Raw genomic sequence first — 18,684 nt, 5'->3', positions numbered from 1 at the left:
AAGAGAATCAGTTATATTGTTTGTACACATGGTACTTTACATATATATCTGTTTGTTTAAGGTGTCCAGGTGATGCAGACAGGCTGGACCAGAGAGTGAGAGACAGAACTGGACTCCTCACAGCAGTGAACTTCAGCACAGGTACAAATACTATTTTTTTCCTACTGTACAAAGAATCAAGAAAGTATCGACTTTAATACACTGATATACATTCCATTAAACAATACTAGATCACTTGCACATCAGTGAAGTTGAGGGTTTCTTCTGTGCAAAAAGTTACATTTAGATGTTAACAAGCAATATGATTTTGTCAGCTTTCTAATTTAATTTATTAAAGGCAAAGATATTTAACACATAGTGAGAATTGCTACTATTTATCTCTCAATATTGTCTGTAAAAACGTGGTAAAAGTTATTCTTTCAGTGAGTTAACAGAGCAAGCTTCAACAGTTGCACTACGTTTTGATAACAGTTCAATATTATTTTGATAATAACATATATTTCAATGTTGATGAACTTCATACTTTTCATTCATAATCGGATTGTCTTTCTAGCTCACTGTTGAAATAAAAAAAAAACATTACAATTACAAAATAATTATATATACAGCCACTAAACACACAAACACACCGCTTTCATAAATAACACACTTGTTCTGCAATAATATGTTTTATGTTTCCTGTAATTTTTGTTAGGAAAGGACATGCCTGAAAGACACAACATTTTCTCCTTCTCTGAGCGTCAAGAAGAACATCCAAGAGGAAAATTAAAAGCTGATGCTATGAGATTTTAAGACCAGTACACTACTTTTATTGTAAAAACAGTCAGCTGATCGAATGCACCTATTTCCACATCTCAACTCCATCAGCTGATTATTTCTATTTGCCTCGCTTTATGAGCTTCACATCACTTGTGCCTTGTACCGCAGAGTTTGCAACGTCACAAAAAAATGGGGCCAATCTTCAGTAAGAATAATGGACAAAAGGAGTGCAAATACAAATACAATTTATTGAAATGTGAACCAAAACTTAATCAAACATGTTTTAAATAAAAAGCACATATGGACAGAAGGTGTAAAACTATTAAAGTAAACACATTTAGTCAAATAACGTGACAGACTAGGCCTGTGCAGTTGGTATCAGCTTTGCCCAGCATGGGCTCCTCCATCAGGCCTGGTCCTCCTCGCAGAGGAAAGACCCTCAGTCCTCTCCGGGCCAAACAAACAGACAGGACGTCCATCACACGGAGGTTTCTCCCTGAAGTCTCTGCAGCTCTCTGGACACCACGCTGTCTCAATCCGTCCACACTGAATATTAGAGGGGGAAAATGAAAATAATAAATGCTTTAGACAATAAGAAACATAAAGTTGACTGTTGAGTTGCTCCGTTTTTTTAGATTGTCAATACTATTACTGTATATCTAATATATCAGGTTAAGAGGCACATTCAAATAAAGATTGGTCTTTAAATACATGTTGTCTTTTGAATTGTTTGTCTAAAGTCAAGGATCTAGAACTGGTACTTAGTTTTAATGATACAGTCTGGTTATTATGCTGTTTGGAGGAGGCCTCACAGGTAAGAGCACTAACTAGCTACCATCACATGTACCTTAGCTTGACTTAAATGTATTAAAAGTGTAATTAAGTGATATCAAAATATAAATAACTAATGTCATGCAAACATATTAATATTTGCTTGATTCCAGTGTTGAATTCAGCACAATTGCATACAAACGTTAAGGGATTTTAAGATTCTGAAGTATTATGCTAAAAACTCAATAACTTAGATTAATATTTATAGTTTTGCTGAATAGTTTCATGTCCGCTTACCTTAGAAACGTAAAATGCCACGGCAGTGTGCAGATGGGGAGCATGTTAGCTTAGCTTGGTAGCTTCAGCTAGCTCTGGAACTTTCAGCTCGGTGGCAGGAGGTCCCGCCTCGGCTCCGCCTCTTTGCCCTTATTTGGAGCAGGCTGGAGAAGGCGGGAGTTGAACTCTGACGTCACTGTCGAGCCGTTAGTGGCCGACTCCGCCTACTAAGGGCTTCTCGGCAACTCTGCAGAATCCTATGGGTGACGTCACGGACCCTACGTCCATTTATATATAAAGTCTATGGTTGTGACACTTTAAATATAAGTTCATACTCATCCCCAAAGTATGTCTAAAAAATAAATAATTATTTCGTCCATCAGTTCATGAGTTATACATTTGTCATTTTTTTGGCGCCCCCTATTGTCCAAAATGAAAATTACTTGTTGTGCATACTCCCCAATACAAACTGAACCTTACCACCAAAATGTGTGTTTTTTTGGTACATTGTTGATGAGTTATGAGCATTTCTGTCCCGCCTTTTTGCGAACACGTTTAGAGTAATGACGGCCACATTTATCGACTGAACATGCTCATTCCCTACGATGATGTGTCTGACTCTCCAGCGATGCTGTATACTGAGTTTGGTGTTGAAATCTTTTTTTTTGAAATTTTAGTGAATATTTAACTGTTTTTGAAATTATGCTAATTAAATAAAATAAAAAGTAGGCGGAGTTTAGGGGTTCAAGGAGATTATATGTAGAGCAGGTCCACCCGAATAAGTGTGCACAGTTTCAGCTCATTCAGAGTTACGGTGCTACTTTGTACATCTTTCCAAAAATGGAAATGGCCATAGGTGGCGCTAGAGAGCATGCTGGACAATTTAAACACATTGAGTATTGTCATACTGATATTCTGTACAAACTGTGAAGTCCACTGAGACAAATGTAACATTTGTGATATTGGGCTATATAAATAAACATTGATTGATTGATTGATTGAGTCCAGAATATTGTAGTTTTCACCGATTCTGGAATCCGTGCAAAATTATACAACTTTTGAAGCATCCTAAAGACCTCGAAATAATAATAATACCATGGATAACAATAGGTCTTTGCACTTCATGCTCAGGCCCTAATAATACTGACGATTTCAATAGGTCTTTGCACCTCGTGCTCAGGCCCTAATAATACTAACGATTTCAATAGGTCTTTGCACTTCGTGCTCAGGCCCTAATAACAATAGGTCTTTGCACTTCGTGCTCAGGCCCTAATAATACCATGGATAACAATAGGTCTTTGCACTTCGTGCTCAGGCCCTAATAATACTGACGATTTCAATAGGTCTTTGCACTTCGTGCTCAGGCCCTAATAATAATAATAATAATACATGGGACTTATATAGCGCTTTTCTGGAAACTCAAAGACAACAACAAAAAAATAAAAAAATAAATAAATACAAAAAGAGATAAACAAAACAGAAAATAGGGGGAAGGGGGGTCAGTGGTTGAATGCAGTGTTGAACAGGTGGGTTTTGAGTGATGTTTTGAATGCTGTGAGGGAGGAAGAATCTCTGATGGATTGGGGTAGTGAGTTCCAGAGGGTGGGTGCAGCAACGGAGAAGGCTCAGTCGCCCCAAGACTTGAGGTTGGTCCGGGTGGGGAGGGACAGGAGGTTGGCAGTAGCAGAGCGGAGGGAGCGAGTGGGAGTGTGTCTGTGGAGGAAGTAAGTCAGGTAGGATGGGGCCAGGTTATGGAGGGATTTATACGTCAGGAGGAGGATTTTGTACTGAATTATCTGGGGGATGGTCAGCCAGTGGAGCTTGATGGGGACAGGGGTGATGTGCTCACGGATTTGGGTGTGGGTGAGTAGACGGGATGCGGAGTTCTGGATGTATTGAAGTTTGTTGATGATTTTTTAAGGTGAACCATAGAGGAGGCTGTTGCAGTAGTCCAGACGGGAGGTGATGAAGGCGTGGATGAGGGTTTCTGTAGCAGTGGGGGAGAGGGATGGACGTGGACAGGCGATGTTTTTGAGGTGGAAGAAGGGTGTCTTGGTGATTTGTTTGATGTATCGGTTGAAGGAGAGGGTTTGGTCAGATATGGTGCCTAGGTTCCAGATGTGAGGGGAGGTTTGAACTGGGAAACAGTCTATGTTGAGGGTGAAGTTATGGATAGGTGTGGTGAGCTTTTTAGGTCCAATGATGATTATTTCAGATTTATCACACTTGAGTTTGAGGAAGTTGAGTTGGAGCCAGGATTTTATTTCAGTGATGCAGTTTGTCAGGATGGAGTGGGTAGCAGTGGAGATGGACTTGGTCGAGATGAGGAGCTGGATGTCGTCGGCAAAGCAGTGGAATTGAAGTCCATGACGGCGGATTAAGTGACCAAGGGGAAGCAAGTAGAGGATGAAGAAGAGGGGGCCGAGAACTTAACCTTGGGGGACACCTTGGGGGAGAGGAGCGGTGGGGGATTTGCAGTTATTGATGTAGATGAACTGGTTTCTGTCCGTGAGGTATGATGTGAACCAAGAGATGTTGAAGGTGGTTTCAAGACGGGTGAGGAGGATGGAGTGATTGATGGTGTCGAAGGCAGCGCTGAGGTCAAGGAGGATGAGGATGTTGAGGTTACCAGCGTCAATGAAATACATTCACTTCAGTGCCCCTGAGATTTGAGAAAGTAATGTCAAACTGCATTTATATTTAAAACATGAAATATTCTAAAGATGCTGTGTGTGGTCCTGAACTCCAGCGGTGTGGCTAAAGCTCGCTCCATGGCGTACTTTGGAGAAGGTCAGGGTCCCATCCACCTGGACAACGTGCGCTGCTCGGGCACAGAGACGTCTTTAGGCCAGTGTGCGGCTGCGGCTCAGGACGGCCATGACTGCCGCCACAGTGAGGACGCCGGGGTCATCTGCGACTACACCCTGGACCCTCTGGGGGCCGGGGCCCTGCAGACCTGTGGCCTGAGGCTCAACAACCAGAGGAGGCGCCGCAGGATCATAGGGGGGGATAAGTCCCTGAGGTCAGTGCACACACACACACACACACACACACACACACACACACACACACACACACACACACACACACACACACACACACGCACGCACGCACGCACACACACACACACACACACACACACACACACACACACACACACACACACACACACACACACACACACACACACACACACACACACACACACACACACACACACACACACACAAACACACACACACCCTGCAGCAGGTACCTGCAGTGGATTGTAGAGGAGCAGGGGCCCAAATTAATAAAAGGGCAAGTTGCCGATTCTGGTGATTTAAAAAAAAATATATAGCTAGGATAATTATTTGTATATTTGTGACAGTTTAAAGGGTTGTTCAAATGTATGTAGTTCAAACAAACCCATGGGATTGTTCAAAAACTGCTGCATGACAGTTAATTATTGACACATGAAATTAATTAAGTGTATTTCGGTAAATTATTCTCACATGTTAACTCGCCCAGAGCCCTCTGACTGACAGAAGCTCAGTACTGCTGACAAAGATGCGCTTCCTCTCTCGCCTCCATATCCCTCTTACGTTACATTTAGCTGACGCTTTTATCCAAAGCGACTTACAATAAGTGCATTCGACCAAGAAGATACAAACTGGAAGAAAACAGGATCATATAAGTACATCAGGTTTCATAGAGCCAACACATTTCAAGTGCTACTCAACTGGCTTTAGATAAGCCAGTCCCTTATTAGTATATAAGTGCTTTGTTAGTAATTCTATCGCTCGAAGTGGAGTCGGAAGAAATTAGTTTTCAGTCGTCGCCGGAAGATGTGTAAGCTTTCTGCTGTCTTGAATTCAATGGGGAGCTCATTCCACCATTTTGGAGCCAGGATAGCAAACCCACGTGTTCTTGCTGATGGGAACTTGGGTCCCCCTCGCAGTGCGGGTGCAGCGAGCCATTTGGCTTACCACCTTCTCCACAAAGGAACCAGGCACAATGCTTCAGTAATGACGGCAGACCCGGAGCCAAAACAAATCTAAAGGGAGGGTATATGATTTTAATGGGAGGGCACACAAAACCGTCATTTGCTGCAGGCCTGCGGCACAATATATGCGAAGACGCACACTAATCGCAAATACATACACAAATAAAGGGCAACATAGAAACCACTTTTTAAAAATTGTGTGCATGTGTGTAAACAGGGGCGTGCCTTGCCAACTTGGGGCCCCAAGCGACATTGTGAGATGAGGCCCCCCCCAACCGACAGGATTGAAACAATTTTTTTTTGGAAACAAAGTAGGCTACTTTGCAAATACAATTCCTTTTTATTATTATTATTATCAACACAGTTACTTTTTTATACTGTGAGGTAAATGGTAAATGTGCATGTATGTCGTTCAGTATGCGTTTACAGTTGAATACGTCTGTATTTCCTGCCAAATACTAGCCTCAAAAAGATTAAAATATAATTAATCAAAATAACTACTTCTACAGATAATAATAATCATAATCAATTCAAAAATATAAACACTATATTATTTTATTATAATATAGTTGTAATATAGTCAAGACAGAACATGCTTATGACATCTCAAAAACTGATATTTCTTAAATCTGTATTCAAATGTAGTTCCCTCTGTCAGCAATGTATCAACAACTACACACACATTTCTATCAGTATTTCTCTGTGTTGTGGTTGACATGATGATGACTGTTAGGAGTTAAGGGGAGAGGCTGAGCATCACCATGAAATGTGCACATTGACATAAAAATGAATAAAAGGGGAAGAAATGCTCCATGTTTTTTAGGCTGTAAACTTGAACTGTTATGTAAGCCAACTAGACAGACAGTTTTCACGGAGAACTGCGCACAGCAGCTGAGGCCCTCTGGGCGGGGCTCCCTGTGCAAGGCGGTGCCCCATGCAGCCTGCGTGATTGGCCTGCAGGGAGGGGCGGCCCTGCTGGTAAATCACGAGCAAGGCACACTGGTTGAGGATGGCATCATCATTGCACTCGAAGAGCAATAGTAGAGACGGAGACGATGAACATGCTTGGGCATGGTTTATTTTCCTATGCACTGCAGGTGCATCCTTTCGCTCAGCCGAGCTAACTTAGAACATTATTTTGGCCAACTCTGCATCTTTGTTGAGCGTATACTCAAACAGCAATAGGAAGAGCCCACTGCCTGACTCGGACATGCTGTGGAGTGACTCGTGGTCACCTTTGAGGACAGCGTTGGTGGCGGCCGCCTTGATGAGTCAAGGCTTGGGCTCGCTAACTCAGCCCCGGGGTTTGCCGAGGTCAAGCTTGTGACATTAAGGCGTGCTGCTGCAACGGCAGGTGCCGGGTTGCCAGCAGCTGCATCGGCTGTAGTTATTTCATCGCTATTTAGTTTGAATAAATCCTTAGACCTTTTAAGCCAATTTCTGATGTCCATTTTGTAATTCAAACAGAAATGGGAGTCTACAGAATGCACAATAAACAATAAACAAATTCAGAATAGGCGGCAGAGTGTGACGCTGTGATTGGTCTAAATGTGGACGAATCACAAATCACAACACACACATGAATTTATTTGACGTAGCGTGCAATTTTTTTTTTTTAGTTACTATCTGACATCACATACATCGTAGCATAAAAGTTCACAGTTTATTTATAATTAAAAATATATTTTTTAAATGTTATAAAAAATACAAATCGTGTTTATTGGGGGATGGTAGGAATGTCAAATGGGAGGGCCTGGCCCTCCCTGGCCCTCCCACGGCGCCGGGCATGAATGACGGGCAATAAACAGATGCTGATATTGGACGGCTAAGATACTGCTACTATGTGCCAAAGAATTTGGTTTAATATAATGCACATATCATATAACATTAACGCGCACACTTTATTTTTTTGTGATCACATTTTTTTTAATTTATTAAACAAATGGTACAATCAATAACATCAAATGCAATACAGCACAAAAAAAATCTAAAGAAACAAACAAAACAAGTGTGTGTGTGTGTGTGTGTGTGTGTGTGTGTGTGTGTGCGTGTGTGCGTGTGTGTGTGTGTGTGTGTGTGTGTGTGTGTGTGTGTGTGTGTGTGTGTGTGTGTGTGTGTGTGTGTGTGTGTGTGTGTGTGTAGGGGGGAGTGGCCCTGGCAGGTGTCAGTGTGGCTGCGCTCTCAGTCCAAAGGGGGCCACCCTCTGTGCGGGGCCTCTCTGATCGGGCACTGCTGGGTGTTGACGGCCGCTCACTGCTTCAAGAGGTAGGGGACAGCGCCCTCTGGTGGACAACTTTCAATGTTTTCAGTTGGTAACACATAATGTTGACATGGAACAATATAATATGTAATTTTGGTGATATCATTTTTAAACAATATATTTCAATTTTAAATAATGTTTTTGAGTTGAGTCAACTATAAATAATGAGAAATCCAAAGGACTCTCTGTTGTTAACCTTTTGGCAGTGTTGTTGATGCTTTATCCTGTTACATTGAATGGTCTTCTCTGTGCCCTGCAATGTAGTAACTTTACTTTAAAATTAAATGATGATCAATAACATACTTGCTTTGCTCCTCCAGATTTGGCAGTGACCCGACCCGCTACGTGGTGCGCCTTGGTGACTACCATACCGAGGAGCAGGATGACTTTGAACGCACCTTGTCACCTGAACGCATCGTTATCCACAGGAAGTACCACAGTCAGGGCTGGGAGCACGACATCGCCCTGCTGCGGCTCAAAGGCAGAGAGGGCAGCTGTGTGGTGTTCAACCCTCACACTGCAGCCGTGTGTCTGCCGCAGGCGGGTAGCCGGCAGGAGAAGAGGCCTACCGCCTGCGTGATCACCGGCTGGGGCCTCACAGGTAACTTCCTGCTGCACCATCTGTTCCTCTTTCATCCCAACGTCACCCAAGGTCTTTATTTTACCATCAGAATCAGAACCAAGCGTGATGGCATGTTAATGACAACCATGGAATAAGTCAAAGAAGCATCACTGACACCGAGTGAGTCCAAGCACACAAGCTTATTGCTCTAAATATCAACGTGTTGCTTTAAAACTAAACAGTTTACAGTGGTGGCTGGTTGAATCTTCTCTAGGTAGGGCTGTGCCACTTGCAATCAATTTCAGCAAACATCCCAGTATGACTTAATGCAAAGGCGAAAAACCTTTTAAAATGCATGTTTTCTAAATGGAGATTGGCTAAGCTAACGTTGTAAATGATCCGACCGTCCACACTCACAACAACGGCCTATACAGACATAAACAAACCAGTGACTGTATTCTCCATGACACAGACATTCTGTGGTTTGGACTTGTTTAACTTTTGTCTAGTTTCTGAACAGATATGAGGAGCTCTGAGGGCTAACAGCTAACGGCTGTGTTTTTTTTTGGGGCTTTCATTGAAGATGACGTCACGGCTCCGCCTACACTGCGTTAATATAGATACTACCCCAGTTGCTAAAATGTAATGGAAATGCGCCATAAAGTGAGCCAGTCCTAACGAGGCCTAGCCATACCGAGCGAGGCCTTGTAGTGGAAATGCGCCATTAGTGTAAAGTTGTTATAATACATATTGAGTGATCCAGACGCTGACTCAAAGAGATGATTTCCAGTCCTTTGCTGCAGTTTAGAATTATGTTTATGAGCGTTTACATACCAAGGTTTAATTATTCTGTCAATGGTTGTGGTATGAGCATCTGCCGGACTGGTGGAATCGGTATGCTCTCTTCCTCCTGTGTCCTCGCCCTTTCCGGTCACCGATGACCCCTTGTATACACCCAGTGCAGCTACCCCCCGCCACCAAGTGTCCAAAATAATATTGCAGGATAAATATAAATTATAAACTGACACGCCAACTACACCCATACACGTACTCAGATTACTTTTAGAATACTTTTGGAATACTTTATTTTTCCATAACAGATGTGTGTGTTTTGGTGAACAGGAGACACGTATTTGACTGTTTTAATGGCTTATCAAGAACTCAAACACAACATCTTGGTGTCATTCTGGACAGCTCCCTCTCATTTGCACCCCACATAAAAAACATCACCCGGACTGCATTCTTCTCCAGACTCCACCCTGTCTCAATCCAGCACCTGGTTCATGCATTCCTCACATCCCATATTGACTATTGTAATACCATGCTCTCAGGCCTTCCCATCAAACTCCTCAATAAACTCCAAATAATTCAGAACTCTGCTGCCCAGATCATCACCCGCACCAAATCCTCTGACCTCATCACCTCCATCCTCTGACCTCATCACCTCCATCCTCTGACCACATCACCCCCATCCTCTGACCACATCACCCCCATCCTCACCCATCTGCACTGGCTACCTGTAAAATACCGGATAGACTTCCAAACCCTCCTGCTCACATTCAAAGCCCTCCACAACCTGAACCCCACCTATCTGGCTGACCTCCTACACCCCCCCTCTCTCTCCTCTCTCTCTCTCCTCTCACCTGAACCTCATATCTGGCTGACCTCCTACACCCCCCCCCCCCTATCTCCTCTCTCTCTCTCCTCTCACCTGAACCCCACCTATCTGGCTGACCTCCTACACCCCCTCCCCCTCTCTCTCTCCTCTCACCTGAACCCCACCTATCTGGCTGACCTCCTACACCCCCCCCTCTCTCTCCCCTCTCTCTCTCTCCTCTCACATGAACACCACCTATCTGGCTGACCTCCTACACCCCCTCTCTCTCCCTCCGCTCCTCCTCTGCTGGCCTGCTAACCGTCCCCACCCCACGCCTATTCACGATGGGAGCTCAGGCTTTTAGCTGCTCCCAAACTATGGAACTCTCTCCCCCTTCACATCCGACAGTCTGACACAATCACCACATTCACGTCCCTCTTCAAAACCCACCTGTTCAGGTCAGCCTACTCACTGTAGTGCTACATGTCTCCTGTTTCCCAACATGTTCCCCGTTACAGTCCTTTTGTACTGTCTTAAACCTTTCCTTATAATATTTTATGAATTGTAAGGTGTCCTTGGGTGCTTTGAAAGGCGCCTCTAAATAGAATGAATTATTATTATTATTATGAATTATTATTATTATTATCTGAAACGATGTAATAACTTTTAAAACTTTTTCCAGTCACTTGCCCCATGCATTCAGCAGCAGCAGTCCATTCACTTTGATTTTATCCTGTTATGAAATGTCATCATTTCAACAATAAAGAAATGCTACATAAAGGTTATCTTGCACATTTTATCGAACCATCTCCGTTTCTAACTTTCATTATATTTTAAAAGAGACCTCTCTCTCTCATCGGTGGGTGGGGGCGGGGCCTCACAGACACCCTGCATCTCTCTCTCTCCCTCTCTCTCTCACGCACACAGATCTGCCGGTAATGAATATTACATTTTGTGAGGAAACATTTCCACCAATAATTCCAATAAGTATTCCAAAATGTATTCACTTCAGGTTTACGAAAGTAACTATAATCAGATAACTCGTTTTTCCAATATAATGCGAGCTGAATACAGTTACTTGATTTTTGTATTCTGATTACATAACGCCGTTACATGTATTTCGTTACAACCCAACCCTGATCAGAAACAATGAGCAACGTGTTTTGGGAGTATATGGTCTGTGTTTACATAAGCAAGCATCGCTAACACTCAAAGCTAACGCTGTACTGGAGAGAATATGTGTAACGTAATGTCCTTACGGTAAACCCTGTGAGAGAGAAACGTTTGAGCTCCATACCGTTTCAGAAATAATGCTTGAAGTGGTTTGGAACATAATATGGCGTTTAATCACGGCAGAGTTCTATTTCGTATATGGCTTTGCCTCTAAGGCTATCGCTATTGGGTAATCCCCCTACGCACCCGCGCAGCCCTGAAACATTTGTTTCCCTTCCGGTATAAATAGGAAGGAGGCCCGACAATCTGCTCCCTCTTTTCTTCAGCACACCGTTACTTAAGCACAAGAGACACTTCAATTGCAGAGTAAACACGAGGAACAATTGTGTGAGAGATTGTCCCTCATGTGGCTCTGGGTTCATAATGAGTTATGACCAGCACACAGTATACAAATCCTGCCTGGGGTCAGAGCACGCGTACGCGGCTCTAAACCAGCAGGTAGCATGCACACACTGCGCCCATCTCCCCTCGGGCGACAGGAAGCGGAGAGCGGACGCTCTTGCTGCTGCAGCCGAGGAGGACGATTGGCCCGTCCAGGCTTACGAGCCCGCGGACGGGGGCCTCGGCCCCTGGGGCCGAGTGTCCCTGGGGCCGAGTGCTGGGCAGGAGACAACTCCTGCCCCGCCTCCTTCCACGGTTCACCGTTCGGTTCTCCCCTCCCTCCTCTCCCCCGGACGGAGAAGAGAGAGTCGGAGCAGGGTGCCAGTTTGGCGGCCGAACATGCTTTCCCCCTCTCCGTCACCGGCCATAGGTGGCATCCTAGGGGAACTGCCGGAGATCATACGCAAGGCGGCCGCCTGCAGAGATCTCCCCCATTCCCCTAGCTCAGAGGTGTGCTCCGGACGACATGACCGGAGTTTTTTCGCGGGCAGACGGTCAGGAGTGACCCGATCTGGTCATGCTTCCCGGCCATCAGGAGGTTCCAGGAGGGGGCGGCGGCGAACCCGAGGACCCTGAAGGCTCCGGTGGCCACATTTGTTCCCCTCACCAAGGTGGAGGGGTTGACAGATGCTGGTTTCCCAGCCATCCCTTCTCTGGAGCTGAGCCTGACAGCGTTTTTTAGGGTAAGAGAGGCCAACATAATCGCCGGACGGCGCCCTACGTTGAGCTCCCCCAGAGAACAGTATGTCGCCCGCCAGGCCAACCGGGTGCACCAGTGTGCCTTTCAGGCGGCGTCTGTTACGGAGACGGCCAGAATCAATCAGCCCGGACGGGCTGTTCGGACCCCAGTTCCACGCCATGGTGGAGTACATGAAGACGGCTGCGGAACAGGCGGAAGGCATTCGCCAGCATTTCAGCTGGCTCCAACCTGCTGAGCGCCCACAGTGGCACCAACGCCCGCAGCAGCTGCGGCGTCCACGCCGGCCACAGGAGGCCGCAAGCGGAGAGGCGCCCACAGCAACCGCCTCGGCGTCAGACTCGCCCTTCGTCGGCTGCAGGGGCTTCCGTCCCACGTCTCCACTCCCCCGCCACCCCAGAGACAGGGTCTCTCGGCGGGGAGTCAAAGGGGAGTGAGGCTCCCCCGCTCCTGGTCTGCTCCGCGAGAGCCTCCGAGGAAGCAGAGCCGGTAATTAAGCCGGCTGCCACTAATCTGTTGATTAAGTAGACAGCACGGCTCGCTGCAGAAGCCTGCCGGTTTTAACCTATCGGTTAATAAACCTGCAGAGCTCGCGGCATTCCTCTGTCCGAGATATGCCTCCTACACACGGTCATAATAAACCCATGAGCGCCGTTATAACGCCTCATGTGGACAGCACTGCACACACCTCCACTCATCCCCTGAGCGTGTACACGCCTCAAGATGAGAGCCGGAGTGAAATGCAGCGTGTGGAGGCTCCCTCGCAGCCCTTTCGCTTCACGGGCAGCGGCGGCGAGGACAATGGCGTGGCTCGTCACCATGACAACCATTACAGCACATCACAGAGAAGCAAGAACGGGGGAATGAGCAGTATTCCAGGCTGAGTGCCCCCAGCGGCAGCGCCCACAGCGCCACGGCGTCAGGGCTCGCTCCTGAAGCCTGCTGGTTTTAACACTCATCCCTTGAGCGTGTACACGCCTCATGATGAGAGCCGGAGTGAAACGCAGCGTGTGGAGGCTCCCAGGTGTGGCTCGTCGCCATGACGACCAAAGAACATCTCGAGCATGTGCGCCCGCTCTCAGAGTGTTTCTCAGAGTGGCAGCGCGTGTGTCTGATGGACAGATGGATGAGCAGGCTGATCAAGCAGAGGGTACACCCTGCAGTTCGCCTCCCCCCCCATAGTTCAATTGGATACAGGAAACACTGCTGTTATCCCAGGAACAGTCTTGCACTCCATTCAGAGCTGCTGGAACTCCTGTTGAAAGACGATATTTTTTCCTAATCCCGAAAAAGACTGGGGGAATGAGACATCTTCGATCTGTCAGTATTCCACATGCTGACAATCAAACAGGTGCTGGAATGTGTTCACCAGGACGACTGGTTCACATCCACCTGAAGAATGCATACTTCCACCTGAAGGATACATACTTCCACGTACCCATCATCCCGAAACCCAGGAAATTCCTGCGTTTTCTCATTTCAGGGAATATCAGACCAGACAATTGTCTGCGGTTCGGATATTCCCTGGCTCCTCGCATTTTTGTGTAGAAAAGGCTGGAGCCACTACACAGAGGAGGGATGAGAGTGTGGTTTCCTCTGGATGACCTGCTATTTGCTGGCTCGCTCCAGGGAGGAAGTTGCTTTACATTCGCATCTGTCAAAGCCTGGGTTTCATAATAAATTGGAAGAAGAGCTGTCCTCTTCCCTCTCAGACAATCGTTTATCTGGGAGTGGAATTAAACTCAGCCAGCATGAGAGCGCGGCTCTCGCGGCAGCGAGTGGAGGAACTGACAGCTCTCCTCCGGCGTGTCACAACCCGCACAGCCCTCTCCGTGACGCAGCTGCTCGGCGTTGGCGTCAGCTGGTCACGTGATGATACCCCTGGGTCTCTTCCAACAGGGGGACTCCAGAGGTGGTTCATTCGCTGCAGAAGTCTGCTGTTTTCAACCTATTGGTTTATAAACTGCAGAGCTCGCGGCATTCCTCTGTCCCAGATATGCCTCCTACACACGGTCATAATAACCCACGAGCACCGTTATAACGCCTCGTGTGGACAGCATGCACACACCTCTCATCCCCTGGGCGTGTACGCACCTCATGATGAGAGACGGAGTGAAATGCAGCGTGTGGAAACTCCCTCGCAGCCCTTTCGCCTCACGGGCAGCGGCGGCGAGGGCGATGGCGTGGCTCGTCACCATGACGACCATTACGGCACATCACAGAGAAGCCTCTCCCCCCAGCAGTTCCATGGGATACAAGAAACACTCCTGAAAACCCCAGGAACAGTGTCTTACGCGGTTTTTACTCCGCTATTTTTCTAAATCTCGGAAAAGAACGGGGGAGTCGCCCCGTTGCTGCACAATCAAACATGTGTTGATTCGCACAGACAACAGGCCATGGCTATGGAAGCAGCCTACCTCAATCGCCAGGGAGGAGTACGATCTGCGCAGCTTCTGAAGGCAGCCAGGCAGCTGCTGTTCTGGGCGCGCACACACGTTGCTCTCATCAGAGCAATGTATATTCCCGGCGAATTGAACAGAGGGGCTCGCAGAGCGCAGCAGCCGTTATGCGAGGAGTACGGAGACTCAGACCTGTGTCACGCGCACTGGCGCCTCAGTGACTTTGGTGTTACGCGCACTAAAGCAAAGTGCCATTTGAACCTTTAGACCAGGTTCCCCTTAAACTGTTGTCAGCCAAAGTAGTATTACTTTTGGCTCTATGCGAAAAGGGTGAGTGATTTGTCTGCTCTCCCTGTGGCTCCGGATCCAAGGAGAAGGCAGTTCAGCTGTTTTACGCCCTAACCCGGCCTTTATGCCTAAGGTCATCACAAGCTATTTTAGGTCAAGAGTGATCACCTTGGATGGCTTCTTTCCCCCTCCTCACAGGTTTGAGGAAGAAGCCGCGTCTCATCTCCTCTGTCCTGTGCGCGCGCTGTCCTGCTATGTGGCGCGCACGGCTGCCTTGCGCCGTTCTCAGCGCCTGTTTGTGCATTATAGAGAGCGCTCGATCGGGCAGCCTCTGTCTGCACAACGGCTGTCACACTGGCTGTGTGAGGCTGTGTCACAGACATATGTCTCCTCTGGGGTGGATCCCCCGGAGAACATCAGTGTGCACTCCACCAGAGGAATGTCCTCCTCCACGGCTTTGCATGGAGGAATGTGAGTGGAATACATTTGCACTGCTGCATCTTGGTCTTCCCCCTGTTCATTTATTCAATTGTATTTGAGGGATGTCTCCCTTTCCTCTGTGACACACCCTGTACGGAGTGTCTTGTCAGAGTGAGTGACATCAGAGATCCAGCTGTGCACTCTCCTGCCTGTCTGTACGCAGAGAGCTGCTGTTCCCCCTCTTTTTGTCACTGGGCAAAGTATGACCTTCGTCTCTACTTTTTCACAGCGGCAGGCATGTATTGTTCCCAGCCTAGGCTCACCCTGATTGGCCGGTTACGTTTATACAACTTCAGTGTGTGAACGCTCGCGTATCATCGATGAGAGTAGTAGGCCTACCCATAGAGTCCAGTAGAGGGCGTAGCCTGTGTGAGATAGAACCCTTGGTTTTCCAATTCCTGTGCCTTCGTTCCCTCCATTAGCTGTGGAACAGCCGCAGGTCTTTTCTGTGTTAGAGTTGTACTCGCTACATGGTATACTTTGAGGGTTTGTAACTTTGCAGACTGTTTACATGCAGAAAAAGCTACATAACACACAAGGGGACGGTTAATAACCAGAAAAGCATGACATGGGCCCTTTAAAATGAAAAATAATTAAAGTAGCCTAAATATAAACTTTAAAGAAAATTCATTCAGAATGTCTACCTATAAAATATACATTTCAAAATGTATAGTAACACTGTCATCCTGCTAGTAATCTCACATTTGTTGAATGTATCAGTAATCTGATTACTTTTTAATGTTTTTGTAATTGAATACAGTTACGTTTTTTTGTAACCTGATTACGTCATCTCGTTACATGTAATCTGGTACTACCTAAATCTCTTTTGGAACCTTCTAGTGATGCTTTCCTGTGACTGTATGACAGTATGTATTATTATGACTGAGCGTTGTCTTGTCCCCTGTGTCTCCCTGCTCTCAGACTCGGAGTACTCCCGCACCCTGCTGCAGGCCTGGGTCCCCCTGTTGCCGGCCTGGAGGTGCAAGAAGACGTACGGGGAACGCTTTACCAGCCGCATGCTGTGTGCAGGGAGCCTGTCGGAGCGCCACCGGGTGGACAGTTGCCAGGGTGACAGTGGGGGTCCGCTGGTTTGCCAGGGGGAGGGGGGCCGCTGGGTTCTCACAGGAGTTATCTCCTGGGGTCATGGCTGTGGTAACCCTTCCTTCCCGGGGGTGTACACACGTGTTAGCAGGTTTCTGCGATGGGTTGACAAAGTCATAAACAAACCCTACAACACCTGATGGATGACATGCTCTTACAGCTGGGGAAACACATACTGAGCCCACCTCTTCACAACTCTTACACAGCTTTCTGTACAAACATGCAGCAGCAGTAACCTCACACTATGCACTGAGGCCACCAGAGCACGTAGAACCCAACCCAGGATCCCCTCTGGGACCAGAACACTGACCACATTTATCCCAACAGAAACACACACAATGACCTTAAACAACACTAAGAACCTGCAGCAACAACACCTAGATCACTTTTGTGTAAAATGATCATTTATTCATTTATTTAGAGTCCAGGTTCCACAACAACAAGAGGACTCTTCTTTACTGCACGACCTGTGCGCATCAGAAATGAATCAGAATGCTCAATGCGCTTCAAGGCACTTTGTGTAACCATTTTTTTCCGTGGTTTACTGTAATTTAATCCAGGTGTAAAAATGTAGATATAAGTATGAAATTGCAAACTAAACATATTTACTATACATATTTCTGAACCTTCTCATCCACACCAATGTGCTCACCATCAGCACAACTTCATGCCTGATCCTTTTGGCGCTCTGCTGCAGAGACGTCCAGACAAGCAGCAGAACCGCAGAGAACAGAACTCTGTGGGGCTGTGGAGGGAAACCAGTCTGTGACTCGGAGAGATACAGAGTCTATCATTATTTCTTTTGAGATATGAATGCGGCAATATATAGTACATTACAGTCCAGTTTAAGATAGAATAATAAAGTTCTATCTTATCTTATCTTACAGTCATTGTTTTTTGTGAACATACATTTAGCAATACAATAAAATAGTATGTGAAATTAACCTAAAATAATCTTTGATAATATCCCAATTATAATATCTGTGTGTTAGTCATGCTTCCCATGTCTCCCACACTGGGCTCTTCTCCTCTATCACTGCAAAAGGTGTGTCCATGTCAGTGTATCATATTCTCACAGTGTCAACGAAAGACACATTTCCCAAAACAGGTGACAGCCTGTGTCATAATGTGAGGAACTATAATCCGAGCCAATGATTACCTCACAGCATGTGTTCAAAAGTTGCTTCATGTAATGATGTCTTGTTTTTGATTTGACAATCGGCTAAATTGCATTATGGCTGCACAATACAGATTATCATAGGTCCATAGTTCTGGACCTGATCTGCACCGAACCAGTGGAGAATTCTTCCAGCAACCAACATACATAAATATATTGATACACAAATACACGGAGAATAGTACTCATCCAAAGAGGATGTATGGAATAGAATACAGTGCACTAAAATGCATGCCTTACAATCAAACATGTTAAATGTGAACATCATGGAAAAACTAAATGCTATCTTCATTAACATTCCAATATGTTTATTAAAAACTGATGTGATAAGGGTGTGTGTGGTGTGTGTTTGGGGGGAGGGGCCTGTCTTGGAAAGGGCCAAGTCAAGATCTCTACTGATATTGTGCTTGCAGACATTGATTTGTATTTTAGAATACTGTACAAAATGCATGTGTAAAACCAAGTGTATTCATTTTGTATGTTCTGTTCTGCATTGGCAAATACACGTTTAATATTTTATTATTTTTTCACAGACTTTCCAACATGATCCCTGCTCTATAACAGTGTGACATAACAAAATACTGCTACTGCGTTGTGAAGTGATTCAGACAATTGTGCTTTGTTCTCCCTCAAGTTGCTCTTACAGCGACGACACTCAGCACTCCCTGATGCTGCTTTCATGTGAAACAGGACGAGGAAGCATTCAGTTTGCAAATAC

The 18,684-nt window shown here is 46.1% G+C and overlaps 1 protein-coding gene and 1 long non-coding RNA gene across 3 annotated transcripts in view; one reads left to right on the top strand and one right to left on the bottom strand.

Moving 5' to 3' along the window:
* The window catches only part of LOC307043034 (neurotrypsin), a 158,772-nt gene extending 140,476 nt beyond the window's left edge, over positions 1-18,296 (top strand). For both annotated transcript variants that reach the window (XM_079687224.1, XM_079687223.1), the window contains 4 exons: positions 4,556-4,828; positions 7,934-8,056; positions 8,372-8,652; positions 16,610-18,296. In XM_079687224.1, coding sequence (XP_079543350.1) covers positions 4,556-4,828; positions 7,934-8,056; positions 8,372-8,652; positions 16,610-16,929 — 997 coding nt within the window. In that variant the 3' untranslated portion in view covers positions 16,930-18,296. The remainder of the gene's footprint in view (positions 1-4,555; positions 4,829-7,933; positions 8,057-8,371; positions 8,653-16,609) is intronic.
* On the bottom strand, positions 988-2,086 carry LOC307043044. The gene is made up of 2 exons (XR_013809268.1): positions 1,828-2,086; positions 988-1,305 (listed from the first exon to the last, which is right to left on the bottom strand). It is a non-coding gene; the product is annotated as an uncharacterized lncRNA (long non-coding RNA).
* Positions 18,297-18,684: the final 388 nt, after the last annotated feature.

This window comes from Notothenia rossii, assembly GCF_949606895.1.
Source record: "Notothenia rossii genome assembly, chromosome: 6".
NCBI lineage: Eukaryota > Metazoa > Chordata > Actinopteri > Perciformes > Nototheniidae > Notothenia > Notothenia rossii.
Note: the sequence above shows the minus strand (reverse complement) of the source record. Positions and strands in the feature narration are given on the sequence as shown.